The sequence below is a fragment of the Pseudoliparis swirei genome, chromosome 14 (genome assembly GCF_029220125.1).
Source record: "Pseudoliparis swirei isolate HS2019 ecotype Mariana Trench chromosome 14, NWPU_hadal_v1, whole genome shotgun sequence".
In the NCBI taxonomy this organism is placed as follows: domain Eukaryota; kingdom Metazoa; phylum Chordata; class Actinopteri; order Perciformes; family Liparidae; genus Pseudoliparis; species Pseudoliparis swirei.
In genome coordinates this window covers 7,414,448-7,432,022 of record NC_079401.1, presented here as the reverse complement: position 1 = coordinate 7,432,022, position 17,575 = coordinate 7,414,448, and the positions used below count along the sequence as shown (strand labels likewise).

The 17,575-nt window shown below is 44.9% G+C and overlaps 1 protein-coding gene across 2 annotated transcripts; it reads left to right on the top strand.

Moving 5' to 3' along the window:
• Positions 1-4,049: 4,049 nt before the first annotated feature.
• Positions 4,050-16,965, top strand: lancl1 (LanC antibiotic synthetase component C-like 1 (bacterial)). Of its 2 annotated transcripts, XM_056430879.1 has the most exons (11): positions 4,050-4,093; positions 4,475-4,624; positions 4,962-5,079; positions 11,322-11,532; positions 13,625-13,772; positions 13,926-14,072; positions 14,618-14,800; positions 14,952-15,128; positions 15,785-15,857; positions 16,196-16,287; positions 16,824-16,965. In XM_056430879.1, the coding sequence occupies exons 2-10, from the start codon at positions 4,538-4,540 to the stop codon at positions 16,270-16,272; spliced, it is 1,221 nt and encodes a 406-aa protein (XP_056286854.1). In that variant the 5' UTR covers positions 4,050-4,093; positions 4,475-4,537; the 3' UTR covers positions 16,273-16,287; positions 16,824-16,965. The 2 variants fall into 2 exon arrangements, with proteins under 2 accessions (XP_056286854.1, XP_056286853.1); XM_056430878.1 differs by lacking the exon at positions 4,050-4,093 and having other exon boundaries at positions 4,100-4,624.
• Positions 16,966-17,575: the final 610 nt, after the last annotated feature.

Below are 17,575 nucleotides of genomic sequence, written 5' to 3'. Positions count from 1 at the left end.
AGTTTTACCTTTCCATGACCTTGACCTTTGACCCGATTGATCCCAAAATCTAATCAAATGGTCCCCGGATAACAACCAATCATCCCACCAAATTTCATGCGATTCAAGAACATTTTGACCTGTTCATGACCTTTGACCTTGACCTTTGACCCGATCGATCCCAAAATCTAATCAACTGGTCCCCGGATAATAAACAATCATCCCACCAAATTTCATGCGATTCGGTTCAATACTTTTTGAGTTCTGCGAAAGATTTTGACCTGTTCATGACCTTTGACCTTTGACCCGATCGATCCCAAAATCTCATCAACTGGTCCCCGGATAATAAACAATCATCCCACCAAATTTCATGAGATTCGGTTCAATACTTTTTGAGTTTTGCGAATAACACTCATAGAAATAAATAAATAAATACACGGCGATCAAAACATAACCTTCCGGCATTTTCAATGCGAAGGTAAAGATGAGGTGATGCTGCATGCTGATTCCAGCGGTGTCGTTTCTCCCACTGAGATGTGGAGACGACAATTTCCACAAAGTACTACCTGATGCATAACGATGCAATACACACCTTTATATTTAAGTGCACGTTACAGGAACGTGTTTTATTCCCATGCAGTGGCCGCGCCGGCTGTCTCATCGTCTATTCAGATGTGCTTTTACACACTCGCACTTCTAAATGGGATCAGATCACAGGCGCTCTCCTCCGAGCTCCACTCCGTGTTTGCTTGTCATGTTCCGGATGAGCCGACGAGGCTTCGCTGGAACTCGTTCACACTTCCTCGTGTCTCCTTCCCGTGGGAACAAATATTACAGTGGAAGCTCGCACCCTCCCCACGCCCACCTTCTCTCTGTATTCTCCGTTACCTCCGCTCATCCTCTCTGTCCTCCTTGTTTCAGCCTCCCAACCAGAATGTTCTTCATCTCAGCTGTCGCTTTTATTCCAGGGCACCAACGTGGATCTCCTCCACTCTGGAATGGAGGAAAGTTGGTCTGCTTTGTGCATCGTAGTTTGGAGTCTCCCTGGCAGCGTTCACACACCGGAGCAGCAAAAGCGGATGTGGTGGGAGAAAGATGGCAGGGGATGCTGGGGGGGAAAAAGTGTTTCCATGGCTTTAGTTCACGTGTCCTGAGCGCACTAAACACTGGTCCCATTGAGTGTTTTAAAGTATGCCGTCATTAGTTCATGTTTTCTCATCAACGCTAGAAAAACAACAATGCAGTCATCCGTCTCTCAAGCCCATTGGTCTTTAAAAATAATAGTTTCATCTGTTCTTCAGAGCAATAGATTGCTCAACACAGCGGGTCACTGCAGCTCAAAAAGGAGCAAATGCTGCGCGTTTGTCGGGGACTATTTTAGGTCATGGATTGATACACGTGTGGTGCATATGTGACTTAAAATGAACCTCCCAGGGCTGGAGACGCTTAGTTTCTTTGATGGCTCCGGGACATCAATGGAGGTCTACGGTCACACGGACAATACATGTTAGTAGGGTCAGTTTGTAGTTTTCTTTTGTGTTGTTAAGGGACAAAAAAATTAAATAAACATTTACGATTTGACATCGATCTGTCCGGGTGCCGATGCCTGAGCGTGGATGTCGTCCTGCGGTATAGGAACAAATGATGATCAGTGTTTCTCCTAATTGATTTTTTCCACAAAACTGCTTTTTTTCCCCCCAGCGGCGCAGCGGGGCGGAGTTTCAAGTCAATAATGTGTCTTTCAACAAGAAGCTTGAATCAAACCTGAAGGTCTCCTTGTGAATGGTGTTATATTCTGAGCCTCATTTCCATTCCCCGACCCTCGAGGCAAGGCAGCACAGTCCCGAGGTGGACGGTGTGAGCAAAGGCTCTGCACTTTGTGCTGAGGCACCGGCCTTCACCTGCAGCTCGGCCCATTGATATGGAGATGACGGGCCCCTTCTGACTGAAGGGAAACAGTGGAGCAGAGACACATACAAATTAGCAGAGAGGTAAACAAAAGAGTGACTCTGGTGCTTTTGGACAATGTGACTGTCAGCGCCATCTGCACGTTCAAAGACAAGCAAGTCATTAACGTGGGGAGCAAAAGAAAATCCTGCACATTAAATATGTTTTTGCAGAGTCCACCGAAGCATTATTCTTTAAAAAAGCTTCTTTTTTTTAACAGGAATTAAAATATGAAAAGACAGACGATTAATATAGTTTGTCACGCTTTTACATCCAGTGAGTCCCGGAGGATCAATGCCTGCACTCTTATGGGAACCTATCGGAGTGAGACTAACATATTCGGCCCGCGGTAAAGTTTAATTAGGACTGTGTTTTGATGATTTTTACTCCGGAGCAGAAAGACATTAAAAAAAAACGAGAGAATCCGGACGAAGAAGGGGAAGAAGGGGAAGCGACTGAGTCGTAAAGAGAGGACAGTAATCAGAGGATGGATGCAATTGCTTTCTCTTTCTCTCTCTCTCTCTCTCTCTAATACTCAACGTCTTGCTGCCCCCAACAGCGTCGTCTTCCCCTCCCCTGAGGGTCTAGAGTGGAGATTACCGGTGCAGCTTTTCGTCCCTTCAATAAGCGAGTGTGGAAAACGAGCAGTCGGCCAATAGCAGGCCTCCGTGTTCTTCGTGACGACCGCAATTATCGTCACCGACCACAGGAACGACACGTCGTTTCGGGGCTTCGCAGAAGGTCAAGAGCAGATTGGTGGCACATGACGTTTACAGGCGCCGGCGTGCGTTAACTGTGTTCCACCCGTGGGTCGTGGATTTCACTTGTGTGCTTGTTTGTGAGTCATTAGCATGGCTTTAGTTGTCTCAGAGCCGAGGTCCACACATCAGGCACGACAACACAGATGTATCAAGATATGCACGTACACCAAAAAAAAGCAATCCAGTTCTCCATTTAGGCCAAACGGCTCAACTGTGTTAGAGCCTGAATCCAATGTCAAGCATTATTCCTTCTTTTGTAATCTAATCTGAGAAAATGCCCTTTTAGTTTGCCCACCATGAACCGAACCACACGCATGTGTAAAGTATAGTTGTCGTTGGGTTTTAACACAACGGCCACAGCGGAAATGGCCTGATTGATTATGCGACCTTTGGAAACATTCATGTTTAGGGGCTAATGACTGAGATTAGACACCTGTGTGACAAAGGCGTTCAGAGCACCGAGGAGAACATTGTGCACCGACGTCTGCTTTTGTTGCAGGTCGAGCTCTAATCCGATTTACACACAACCTCCATGAGCGGTCACGAAATAGATTTACACATGGGCTCAGATAGCCTTTGGATTACGGCCAGGCTTTGTTAAAAATGGGTCACGATAGCTCAAACATTGATCAGAGTAATCTTGTTCATATTCGTCACCGAACCCGTTGTTATTCTATTAATTCACATGATGGCAATACAATTTATAAATTGCACTTGAATCATTTAATTACTGGGAGGATCCAGGAAGGCCGTTGTACTTATCCTTCAAGCTTTATCCTCCAAATAAGTATAGTCTCTGGCAATACTCATAAATACTGGTAAAACACACTATTGTTAGTTAAAAAATACCCAACAGTTAGTGGAGTGGTCAGACATTATGAGCAGTGTTATGCTTTGACAATATTTTTATTACACAGGTTCTCTCAAGATATTGATGCACATTTCACTCGTGGGCTCCTTTCTTTATTTCCAGTTCGGAAAAATTCTTCCATCCAATACATTTTTTATTTTACTGGTGTTCTTCCATATCTATTCTCGCAAGCAGTAAACACAGATCCAACGCAACAATATCGTTCTTGGGTTTATGGCGATAATCAGGGTGTAAACCCAAAATTAAAAAAAAGCTGTGGGTCCCATTTTTAATGTTTCATTTACTATAAATTCTTAGAACTTTGCTATACCGGCCTACTGTCTGGTGGGGATTATTGTATTTATATATTTCTTTCTTTCAACTTTTTTCCACCCACTACCAAAGCAATTCACCCATTCGTTTTCTTCCAGGGGGAGCTGTAGTAACACCGCCGCGGCAGCAGGGGTCAGTGGCGCGCAGTCTAACGCCACTTATCGCCCTCAGGAAAATATAACGACGAGGAAGCTTTAGCATCAACAGTGCGAGACTAGCAGAGGTAACGTCGTCCCCCCCAAATCATTGTTTGCTTTGTACAGCTCCATCTTAAACCCTCGACTTTCAATAGCGTCGGCTTATTTTCACGCGTGTACCGCATCGTGCGCCGCTACCGAGACCCGAGTTGCCCAGGCGGACGCTCTCCGTTAGCCTTAGCGGTTTTGCTCGGCGAACCAGCAGCTGCAGCGAGTCATGTCATTATTTTATGCGAATGTGGGTGTTTGTTCTCTGCAGACGAGGCTTACTGCGTTATGTGGCCCCGTAATCTGTCCATAAAGACCCAGTAGCTCCCTGTTCTGTAACGCCTCGCGCTCATCGCGCGCCTTCTGCCCCGCTGAGCCTCGCGTCGCCTCATCTCTGCCTTTTTTTTTTTTTTTCGCAGATTTTTTTTTCTTCTTTCCGGCCCAGTTATTTAGCGTTGCGGCCAAGTGACAAAGCTTTGAAAATGGACACGAGAGCCTGGAGGAATCCGTATCACGACTATGACGGCAACCCCGCGTCCACACAGGCGCTGTTCGACTGCCAGGGGAAGGTAACAACCGATATATGCACATATATATACAGGACTGTCTCAGAAAATTAGAATATTGTGATAAAGTTCTTTATTTTCTGTAATGCAATTAAAAAAACAAATGTCATGCATTCTGGATTCATTACAAATCAACTGAAATATTGCAAGCCTTTTATTCTTTTAATATTTAATATTTTTTAAATTGCATTACAGAAAATAAAGAACTTTATCACAATATTCTAATTTTCTGAGACAGTCCTGTATATATATACATATATCTATATAATGTACGGTTTGCACGTGCTTTGTGCACAGTGACCCTCATCATTGAGCATGGTTGCTCTGTCCTCCTCCTCAGCTCACGGCGGAGTTCGCCCAGCGGCTGAGCAGCAAGATCAGCGAGCTGCTCGCTGTCATGGAAAACGGGCTGAAGTCGGCCGACCCGAGAGATTGCACCACGTACACCGGCTGGGCAGGTGATGGCACCGTTACTCAAGCGATATACGTGACATCATACCGGGCTCTGCTCACGTGACTGACAAAAGGAGGGCACGCGTGATTTGCAATGCTCATGGCTGGCTCTTGTTTTGTTTTTTCCGATGTACTCTCGCTCACATGTATCTATTTTCAGATGCTTATATTTTTATTCACAATTGATTTATTATTATTTTTTTACAAATTTAGGGTCATATTTGACATGAGACATACTTCAGTGAGGCATCAAACACTCCCGCCCCATCTGGTTACACTCTTGCTGTGTTAACACTATTATTCATCTCATTGTTAATTTTTTTTAATTCCAATATTTAGTTTTATAATCGGATGATTAATAAATGCAGATAGTATTAATATTTACAGAGCTGGAAATGGAGAGATTTGCATCAAATGAATGTTTTGATCAACCCAGTCTAAATATGTATATATATTTATTCAATTTATCAATTGACTCAGTGTTTCCAATACATTTTGATAAAAAAAAAAAATGAAAATTACAATATTAAAGCTGCTAGCAGCGTCGAACGGGTCCTCGCTCATCTGCGCCGGTCGGGGGCGCCGGCGAGACGCCGGCCCGCTCGGCCGAGGACGCAGGCACGCCTGTCGGACTTGACTCGGGCCGTGGTTTGTAACGAGCATGACAAGTTTGGGGCAGATTCGACAAAGTCCAGTTTAGCCACTAGGTGGGGCTTTAACTACGTAAACATATTCATGCATCATGTGTCCCTACGTGAAGTGTAGATCACGTCATGTAAATTCAATGTAAAAAAAAAAGTGATGAAAAAAAGCTGTCTGGTCTTGGAATCGACCACGCATCTCCGGGTGTCCAGTCAAACACATATCATGCTGAGCTATAGATCTAGCTGGATTACCGGCAGCCGTAGGCGGTCACATTATTTTGGGCAGGAAAAATTTGGGGTGGATTGAAGGAAGTCCAGTTGAGCCAGTAGGTGGCGCTTTGAGTCTGTGAACATATCCATGCATTATATGTCTCTAAGTGAAGTGTAGACCACGTCATGTAAATTAAATGTTAAAAAAACCCGATAACATTATTTTTGCCTTAGCCTGGAATCAAAAACAGGTCTGTGTCACTAGGCAAGCACCGATTGCTCTGTACCACTGATTAGATGTAATTGCATCAGCTCTAGGGGGTAACATTATCGTGAAAGTGAATAAATTATGGTTATTTTACTTTTCAATAGGTGTTCAATAGGTGTTCCTCGATGAAATGTGCTTGTTCCTTTGTGTCAATGTGTTCAGGCCTTGACTGGCATCACGCGTGATTTTTTTGGGAAAGATTGGATGAGTTTAAGCAATAGTTTTTAACATAAAGAAATCACACAAAGTGCATAATTATTGGCTGTACAAAAATGTCAATTTCCTACAGACGAAAAGTCTTTTTTCACAGTTCATTGTTCAAGTCTTGAGATTCTATAAACAATTATTAGAACTGATTCTGTTGGTGTTTTGTGGGAGAAATCCATAGCTGTATAAAAGTGGGAAATGGCCAAATCAAGCAAAAAACGGCCAACTTTGGTGAATTATTGTAGCGCCCCCTACGGTTCAAATTGCACAAAATTTGCTGTGGATGTTTCAGGATCCATTCTGCACATATCCTGAAAGTCTTACTTCTTTTTTTTCCCAATAGTGTTGAAGTTATGAGCATTACAAAACAGGACACGCCCCTAAAATGTTCGTTGGGCCATAGATGCTTACCACAATGATATATTTGAAAAAAGATGATAGATCTTAGATAATATAGCTTGTATAATCATTATCTCCAACAGGTTTGGTATGAATCGGATCCAGCGTTTAGGAGAAATGTCCCTGAGTGTGTTTTTCACAAAATTCAAAATGGCCGAAAATTTAAGTAGGCGGAGCTTAGAGTCCTGAGAGGCTTTTTTGTAGAGCAGGTCCAAGTGGACTTGGGAAAAAAAGAACTAGTCATTTGAACGTACTGGGTGAGGGGCGTCGCCGGTCAAACTTTGAGGTGGCGCTAGAGAGCAATTTTTGAAAGCCGAATTTCGAGGTCCATGTCATCCGTCTATTTTCACCAAGCCTGACAAGCTTGCCAAATTTGGTGAGTTGGGATATGATACGTACCCCCAATATGCCCCCAATGTTCAAAAATAAAAATCAGAAGAATTAAAGCTGCAAGCAGCGTCGAACGGGTCCTCGCTCACCTGCGCCGGTCGGGGGCGCCGGCGAGACGCCGGCCCGCTCGGCCGAGGACGCAGGCACGCCGGTCGGACTTGACTCGGGCCGTGACTTGTAACGAGCACGACAAGTTTGGGGCAGATTCGACAAAGTCCAGTTTAGCCACTAGGTGGCGCTTTAACTACGTGAACATATGCATGCATCGTGTGTCCCTACGTGAAGTGTAGACCACGTCATGTAAATTCAATGTAAAAAAAAAGTGATGAAAAAAAGCTGCCTTTTCTTGGAATCGCTCACGCATCTCCGGGTGTCCAGTCCAACACTTATCATGATGAGCTATAGAACTAGCTGGATTACAGGCAGCCGTAGGCGGTCACATTAATTTGGGCAGGACAAATTTGGGGCGGATTGAAGGAAGTCCAGTTGAGCCAGTAGGTGGCGCTTTGAGTCTGTGAACATATCCATGTATCATATGTCTCTAAGTGAAGACCACGTCATGTAAATTAAATGTTTTAAAAAACCGATAACATTATTTTTGCCTTAGCCTGGAATCAAAAACAGGTCTCTGTGTCACTAGGCAAGCACCTATTGCTCTGTACCACTGATTAGATGTAATTGCATCAGCTGTAGGGGTAACATTTTCGTGAAAGTGAATAAGTTATGGTTATTTTACTTTTCAATAGGTGTTCCTCGAACAAATGTGCTTGTTTCTTCGTGTGAATGTGTTCAGGCCTTGACTGGCATCACGCATGATTTTTTTTGGGAAAGATTGGATGAGTTTAAGCAATAGTTTTTAACATAAAGAAATCACACAAAGTACACAATTATTGGCAGTACAAAAATGTCAATTTCCTACAGACGAAAAGTCTTTTTTTTTCTCACAGTGGTCATTGTTAAAGTCTTGAGATTCTATAAAAAACTATTAGAGCTGATTCTGTTGGCGTGTTGTGGGAGAAATCCTTAGCTGTATAAAAGTGGGAAATGGCCAAATAAAGCAAAAAACGCCAAAAAACGGCCAACTTTGGTGAATTATTGGAGCGCCCCCTACGGTTCAAATTGCACAAAATTTGCTGGGTATGTTTCAGGATCCATTCTGCACATATCCTGAAAGTCTTACTTCTTTTTTTTCCCAATAGTGTTGAAGTTATGAGCATTACAAAACAGGACACGCCCCTAAAATGTTTGTTGGGCCATAGATGCTTACCACAATGATATACACTACCGTTCAAAAGTTTGGGATCACTTAGAAATGTCCTTATTTTTCAAAGAAAAGCATTGTTTTTGTCAATGAAGATAACATTAAATCAATCAGAAATACACTCTATACATTGTTAATGTGGTAAATGACTATTCTAGGTGGAAACGTCTGGTTTCTAATGAAATATCTCCATAGGTGTATTGAGGCCCATTTCCAGCAACTATCACTCCAGTGTTCTAATGGTACATTGTGTTTGCTGATCGCCTTAGAAGACTAATGGATGATTAGAAAACCCTTGTGCAATTATGTTAGCACAGCTGAAAACTGTTTTGCTGATGAGAGAAGCTATAAAACTGGCCTTCCTTTGAGCTAGTTGATTATCTGGAGCATCACATTTGTGGGTTCGATAACTCTCAAAATGACCAGAAAAAAAGAACTTTCATGTGAAATTCGCCAGTCTATTCTTGTTCTTAGAAATGAAGGCTATTCCATGCGAGAAATTGCAAAGAAACTGAAAATTTCCTACAGCGGTGTGTACTACTCCCTTCAGAGAACAGCACAAACGGGCTCTAACCAGAGCAGAAAGAGAAGTGGGAGGCCCCGGTGCACAACTCGGCATGAAGACAAGTACATTAGAGTCTAGTTTGAGAAATAGACGCCTCACAGGTCCTCAACTGGCAGCTTCTTTAAATGGTACCCGCAAAACGCCAGTGTCAACGTCGACAGTGAAGAGGCGACTCCGGGATGCTGGCCTTCTAGGCAGAGTGGCAAAGAAAAAGCCATATCTGAGACTGGCCAATAAAAAGAAAAGATTGGTATGGGCAAAAGAACACAGGCATTGGACACAGTAAGATTGGAAAAAGGTGTTATGGACAGATGAATCCAAGTTTGAGGTGTTTGGATCACACAGAAGAACATTTGTGAGACGCAGAACAGGTGAAAAGATGCTGGAAGAGTGCCTGACACGATCTGTCAAGCATGGTGGAGGTAATGTGATGGTCTGGGGCTGCTTTGGTGCTGGTAAAGTGGGAGATTTGTACCAGGTAAAAGGGATTTTAAATAAGGAAGGCTATCACATCATTTTGCAACGCCATGCCATACCCTGTGGGCAGCGCTTGATTGGAGCCAATTTCCTCCAACAGGACAATGACCCAAAACACACCTCCACATTGTGCAAGAACTATTTAGGGAAGAAGCAGGCAGCTGGTCTGCTGTCTGTAATGGAGTGGCCAGCACAGTCACCAGATCTCAACCCCATTGAGCTGTTGTGGGAGCAGCTTGACCGTATGGTCCGCAAGAAGTGCCCATCAAGCCAATCCAACTTGTGGAGGTGCTTCAGGAAGCGTGGGGTGACATTTCAACAGATTACCTCAACAAATTAACAGCTAGAATGCCAAAGGTCTGCAATGCTGTAATTGCTGCAAAAGGAGCATTCTTTGACGAAAGCAAAGTTTGAAGAAAAAAATGAATACTTCAAATACAAATCATTATTTCTAACCTTGTCAATGTCTTGACTATATTTTCTATACATTTTGCAACTCATTTGATAAATAAAAGTGTAAGTTTTCATGGAAAACACAAAATTATCTGGGTGATCCCAAACTTTTGAACGGTAGTGTATTTGAAAAAAATATGATGGATCTTAGATGATATAGCTTCCATAATCATTATCTCCAATAGGTTTGGTATGAATCGGATCCAGCGTTTAGGAGAAATGGCCCTGAGTGTGTTTTTCACAAAATTCAAAATGGCCGAAAATTTAAGTAGGCGGAGCTTAGGGTCCTGAGAAGCTTTTTTGTAGAGCAGGTCCAAGTGGACTTGGAAAAAAAAAACTAGTCATTTGAACATACTGGGTGAGGGGTGTCGCCGGTCAAACTTTGAGGTGGCGCTAGAGAGCAATTTTTGAAAGCCGAATTTCGAGGTCGGTGTCCAACGTCTAGTTTCACCAATCCTGACGCTTGCCAAATTTGGTGAGTTTTGGGATATGATGCGTACCCCCAATATGCGGTCAAAGAGTAAATATAAAAAGCGGAATTAAAGCTGCAAGCAGCGTCGAACGGGTCCTCGCTCATTTGCGCCGGTCGGGGGCGCCGGTCGGGGGCGCCGGCCCGCTCAGCCGAGGACGCAGGCGCGCCGGTCGGACTTGACTCAGGCCGTGACTTGTAACGAGCACGACAAGTTTGGGGCAGATTCGACAAAGTCCAGTTCAGCCACTAGGTGGCGCTTTAACTACGTGCACATATTCATGCATCATGTGTCCCTACGTGAAGTGTAGACCACGTCATGTAAATGTAATGTTAAAAAAAAAAAGTGATGAAAAAAAGCTGTCTGGTCTTGGAATCGATCACGCATCTCCGGGTGTCTAGTCCAACACTTATCATGCTGAGCTATAGATCTAGCTGGATTACAGGCAGCCGTAGGCGGTTACATTATTTCGGGCAGGACAAATTTGGGGCGGATTGAAGGAAGTCCAGTTGAGCCAGTAGGTGGCGCTTTGAGTCTGTGAACATATTCATGCATCATATGTCTCGAAGTAAAGTGTAGACCACGTCGAATTTCGAGGTCGGTGTCCAACGTCTAGTTTCACCAATCCTGACAAGCTTGCCAAATTTGGTGAGTTTTGGGATATGATGCCCCCAATGTTCAAAAATAAAAATCGGAAGAAGAAGAATAATAATACCCCCAACAATTTCAATAGGGTCCTCTCGGACAGACTTCGTCTGTCGCTCGGACCCTAATAATACCCCCAACAATTTCAATAGGGTCCTCTCGGACAGACTTCGTCTGTCGCTCTGACCCTAATTAGGTCCAGTTTGAAATGGGGAAACAATTCTGGTTTTTTTCAGTTCGGTATCTTTGCGTCCACAGGCATCGCTCTGCTCTACCTGCACCTCCACAACGTGTTCAGGGACGACTCCTTGCTCCAGAGAGCTCTGGAATACGTCAACCGCAGCCTGAAGTGTTTGACCCGACGTCATGACGTCACCTTCCTGTGCGGGGACGCAGGGCCCCTCGCTGTAGCTGCAGTGGTCTACCATCGCCTGCAGAGGGTGCAAGAGACTGATGAGTGCATCAACAGGTCAGTGTAGAAGACGTTGGGTTGAGATTGTCACTATATTAGGGTTGCAACAACGAATCTATTATTAAAATAGTTGGCAACGAATTTCATTATCGATTCGTTGTGTCGCGCGATTATTACGGCGCTCAATAAGTCACGGAGTATAAAAAAAGTAGAGTTGAGCGCAGAGCGCAGAGCGGTGCAGGGGAAACCAGAGCGGAGGGAGGACAGAACGCTGCGTTGTGAGAGCCAATCAGCGCTGAGCTGCTCGTCCGTTAGTGAATCTAATTGGCTGCTGCTGCTCACGTGGCGCTGGATGCGGAAGTCCTTCACGTCGTCGGAGACATTCACGGAGCTAAGTGCGCCGACGGGTGACGTTATGAACCCAGACACCAGGGTGCTACATGTCACGACGTGTGTGGCATTTCCACAAGAGTATAACGTAGAAAACGTGGTTATTTATTCCGTGGCGGACAGCGGAAAATATTTTTCCACGGAGAAAGGCAAAGGAGATAAGCCACGACGCCACTCGCTGTGAGCGCTGCGCGTGCAGACAACATTTAACGGAGCGGAGCAGCGCGTGAGCTCTGATCGGGCGCTCTTTTCATGAAGTATCGATACTAAAAATATGCTAAATCACATCGTTTTTAACGTATGGGTACTTTGTTAGTATCGCTGCAGCATGACAGCAGCAGATGTAGCGGACTAACATTCAAGCTAACCTAACTTCCCAAACGCTGTCGACATCTGAATGCTGATTGGCCGAGATGCGACACGTCCCATCAAAGATGTTTTATTGCGAAGAGCACCACTTCACATTTTTTCCGCGTCTCACTGCAATCTCAACGGCAGCGGGCCAGGTGAAAAAAATTATAAATCGGAACGCGTCTCTGATATTGTTCAGGGGGCCGGACCACATGGGGACCACTGCTCAGGAGAGGAGAGCTGTCAGTCTGTTTGTGACGGTTCATCACCATGGTGACCACTGCTCAGGAGAGTAAAGCTGTCAGTCTGTTTGTGACGGTTCATCACCATGGTGACCACTGCTCAGGAGAGTAAAGCTGTCAGTCTGTTTGTGACGGTTCATCACCATGGTGACCACTTGTCTCAGTTCATCACCATGGTGACCAGTGAACAGGTTCATCCACATGCTGACCAGTGGGTCTCCAGGACCTTTCCATGACTTTAAACCAAATTTCCATGATTAAACATTTTGTGTAAACTCTGTCTACACGTGACAAAGTGAGAAGATGTAGTATTTAAACTAACAATGAGAATTCCAATGCATACCGTATATATACCGTGTAAATTTACATTTTAATGAAACAAATTTGCATTACTTTTCCAAATATTTTGGGATTTTATTTTTTTCAATTACTTTTCTAGGCCTGCTAATAGCCATTTAAAAATTCCATGACTTTTCCAGGTTTTCCATGACCGTACGGACCCTGTTTTGAATAAAGGGTTGAACATTTGTTTTTTTAATCGATTAATCGATAAAATAATCAACCGATTAATCGATTATCAAAATAATCGTTAGTTGCAGCCCTACACTATATCATGTCGTACTTTGTTAAATTATCGCCTCTTATTACTTATTACTCATATTACCGGCTAAGGAATAATTAATCCGTGTCAAAACTTTAACAATGGCTTTATGTAGATTCCTTTTGCAAGAAAAAAGAAATATGCTGCAAACAGCTTTGTAGCTTTAAATACATCAAATGTGCTGTTAATTATTCCACTCTAAATTCTTAGAACATTCAGTTTATGTAGTTTTCAAAGCTGTTAATATCTTATAGGTTGGCTCGGATAAATATGAACATTTATAGTGACCATTTTAGCTTTAAATGTATATATATTTATATACATATAATGAAGTTCACAAATCAAATATGTAATGCTTGTTGAGACCGTGTCTTGAATATGGTTGCTCTTGAATGTCCTGCCGCGTGGAGAACAATATGTTTTGTTTTCCAGTCTCGTGAAATGAAGCTTGTTTGACTCGGCGCTTGCGATTGGCCGGACTGTTTATCCGTGAGCTCTTTGATTGGCCGGAGCGTTAAGTGAGTAAAGGTTCACGAGCTCCCCGTGTCCTGTGCTGCTCTCCTAGACTGCTGCAGTTTCACCAGAACGTGGTGAAGGGAGCAGGCGGGCTGCCCGATGAGCTGCTCTATGGCCGGATGGGTTTCCTCTACTCCCTCGTCTTCATCAACCAGCAGCTGGGGCAGGACAGGATCCCACTGCAGTACATCCAGCAGGTAAAACAGCTGCTCCTCCAGCTATTTAGATTTGGCTCATGTGCTTTCCTTTGCTCGCATCCAGTTAAAGTTCTCAAATATACCTCCGTGGATTTCTTTCAATCGGACGGATTTAGTATGTTTTGTGAGGCAGGGTGTGTTCTTCCTCCTCAGATCAGCGAGTCCGTGCTGGTGTCAGGCGAGCACCTGAGCAGGAAGTTCCGGGTCCAGAACCACAGCCCTCTGATGTACGAGTGGTACCAGGAGCAGTACGTCGGCGCCGCCCACGGCCTGGCTGGCATCTACTACTACCTCATGCAGGTAGAGCGGCGCTCCTGTGTCCGGCTTCAGGAGCCGTTTGAGGCAACAACAGCGTTTCTCTATATTTCTATTATTATCAGCAGTATTTTATCACGTCTACTCGGCTCATTAATCTGGTCGGCAGGCAGCGTGTTGCTGAATATATCTTCCTGAGAAAAAAGGCATTATAACCAAAATAAATGAGAAACTAACACACTTATTCACTTTGTGTGTGTGTCGTAATTTACAGTTGCTTTCATCACCTGACTTTTATATTTCCAATAATTGACTAATTGTTAACTCTTTTGCACTTCATGAATGCCAGCACAGGATTACATCTTTAAAATCATAAATTAGAGGAATTCAATTATAAATATTATGAAATGAGAGGGGGGGGGGGGTGGAATCAAATTATCACTGAGCCAAAACATTCAACACATCCACGGATTAAAAAGGACTAAATAACGACTTGTTTCGGCACTAACGTGACCCCCCCCGGTGGGATTATCTGCCCCCCCCCCCTCCCATGTTACTCCTCCATCAACGCGCTCTGCTCTCTCTCTCAGCCCGGCTTTGTCTGCGTGGAGGAGTACGTCCACAGGCTGGTGAAGCCCAGCGTCGACCACGTCTGCCGCCTCAAGTTCCCCACGGGGAACTACCCCCCCTGCATCGGGGACGACCGCGACCTGCTGGTGCACTGGTGCCACGGCTCCCCGGGGGTGGTGTACATGCTCCTGCAGGCGTACAGGGTAAACACCGGAGGGTTTTAGTGGGTCGGGTTTAGTGGTCAAAGGAGACCAAGAGGAGAGTCCCGGGGGCCACCTCGTGGTGACGTTTGGGCTCTTCCCGCCGTCGCAAAAGAATATCTTTTAGTGTTCCGCCGTCTCTCCCTTGTCCCAGGCCTTCGGCGTGCCCCAGTACCTGGAGGACGCCCTGCAGTGCGGCGAGGTGGTGTGGCACTGCGGCCTGCTGAAGAAGGGCTACGGCCTGTGTCACGGTGCGGCGGGCAACGCCTACACCTTCCTGGCCCTCTACCGGCTAACGCAGGACCCCAAGCACCTTTACAGAGCCTGCATGGTGAGAACCACGAGAATCCATATTGACGATATGAATTGGAAATACGATTTATTTCTCAAAATGCACAAATCGGCTCATATTAGTGATTTTTAAATGCTTCTATGACGTCATAACGAGGAGGAGAGGCACATTTTGTATTTGTTTGTTCGGAGGCTTTATAGATATTGTGTCTTTTTCTGACTTTAATGCAAGATGTGAAGCTCAAATGACGACCGGTCGTAGCGCAGTTGGTCCAACGCCAGCCTTCAACTCAAGTGAGAGGCGGGCCCTTTTATGTTTATTGACAATAGGTTTGTATCTGTCAGTGCGAGTCGGCATCGAGGGGGGGGGAGGGGCTCCGAGGGACCACTTTTTGGAAGCAGTCCAGGTGGCACGAGTCCCACGTGCACCATCATTAATATGAATCTGTTGGTCGGGGATCGAAATAGATTCTTCAGATGTCTCGCGTCGCTGCCACAATCTGATACCTCGACACGGACGCCGGGGCCTCGCAGCTTTTAGTAGCTGTCGATATCGCCGGCTTTGCCCCGAGGGGACGGTTCAGCTGCGGTTGTTCTGATCGAATGGGAATGTTATTGTGACACCCCCACCCCTCTCTCTCTCTCTCTCTCTCTCGCTCTCGCTCTCTCTCTCTCTCTCTCTCTCTCTCTCTCCAGTTTGCAGACTGGTGCATGAACTACGGCAAACATGGATGCCGAACACCAGACACTCCCTTCTCACTTTTTGAAGGTAATATTTTGATGACATGACACACACACACACACACACCCTGCTATCAAGATACCATCGAATTGGAACAATCTTTTTTTTAAGAAGGTTGCTGTTACTGCCTCTCTGTGACCATCAGTGAGTCTCCTCGAGGACTTTACCTACGTGTACGACATGTTGACGTGTTCTTAGTTAAATATATTTAACATGTGGATACAACTTATTATAGTTTTTGTCCCAGAAAGAAATTATAAATTAAGAGCGATGTAACAGACTGTATAATAATGTAATTACGCCTGTAGCATCGTCCTTTGTCTCTTGCATTGTTACCGACTCACCGCGTCACTTCCTGTCTGCAGGCATGGCGGGCACCATCTACTTCTTGGCTGACATCCTGCAGCCAATGAAAGCGAAGTTCCCGGCCTTTGAGGTCTAAAGGTTTCCCCCACAGGTAGTCCTCCCTCCCCCTCCCCCTCCCCCCACTCCCCACAGTGGGAAAATATAACAAGGAGAAGACCCACACTTTTTGCTCTGTCACACTCATGCATGAAAGCACCACATTCACAACAATCGACATTGTGCCATGTTTTTTCCTGCTCTACTTTACCGGGAACTTTACATGTTATTAACGGGATAAATCCTATACTCGCATCTCAACTCCATAATTGTCTCAAAGATATGTCAACGGTGAGAGCTTGCCTCGGTTTTTCGTTCCTCTTTTGTGTATAAAATAATTAAATTCTGTGGCTGTTGCTCAGATTGTGATTTTTCTTTTGAGGGTTTCAGCAAAAAGGAAGGAAACTAGTTTTCTGGCTGTCAAAAAAAACATAAATAAAAACAACAAAAACATAACAAAATATTGTGTTTCAAACTAAATGGTGTTCAGCTAACACACAGCAACTGTATATTTGCTAATCTGTCAGCTTGATATGTTTTGAAAAAAAACGGAAATGGATGCTTTGGTTTGTTTTTCTTTTTCTTTTTCAGAGTCAACAGCAAAGCTAGTAACAACGCACAAAATATAATGCAGTCCAAGCTGTGCCATGTGTTGAGGGATTAACCCCGGAGTGTAAACTGTTGCCTGTCCTTTGCACTGTCTGAGCAATAAACCATGTGTCTTTTTACAGCTGTCGCTCTCGTGCATTTCACTACTCTTTTTTTTTTTTTTTTTTTGTTGCTCTTGTTTCGGTGGGCGGTTGTGCAGCAGCGAGGGAACGCCACACGGGGGCAGCGGCGAGTCTGCTACTTTTTGGGGAAATTAGTGAAATTAATGTCTCGACCTCCACCTGGCGAATTAAGTCCATTCCCCATTCGGTGACTTCATGTACCGGTTGTTTGACAGTCAAAATATTCACATTCAACATTTTTAATTGGCGAAGAATTAAACCCCCGAAGTGACGCAGAAGTGTCGGAGGCTCCCGCGTGTGACTTCTCTCTCTTGCATCGAGCTCGCGGCGCAGCGTCTTCTCCAAATAAGGCCAGCGTGAGCCCCTCCCCCTGCCCCTGCTTCCCGTGTGACTTGACGCCAGCCGGGGTCTCGGTGGGGGGGTCTTGAAGCGTTGGTTTTTCGTAGGAGAAACCGAGCACCTCCAGCAGGAATTGGGTGTAAAAATAGAGCTCATCTGTCTGGGGGGGGGGGGGGCGCGGTGTCCGCGCACGGCGTCTCACGAGGGGCCTCCGACTCTTTTTCCGTCCCCGTTCTTCAGCTGCAGGACTTCATCGATGTGTTCAATGCAGTT

What these genes read in the sequence shown, in the direction of transcription:
- lancl1 (XM_056430879.1), top strand. Translation starts at nt 4,538, where the DNA reads ATGGACACGAGAGCCTGGAGGAATCCGTATCACGACTATGACGGCAAC. An exon ending in CACTGCAGTACATCCAGCAG is followed by an intron (nt 13,773 to 13,925) that starts GTAAAACAGCTG and finishes CTTCCTCCTCAG; the next exon opens with ATCAGCGAGTCCGTGCTGGT. An exon ending in ACCTTTACAGAGCCTGCATG is followed by an intron (nt 15,129 to 15,784) that starts GTGAGAACCACG and finishes CTCTCTCTCCAG; the next exon opens with TTTGCAGACTGGTGCATGAA.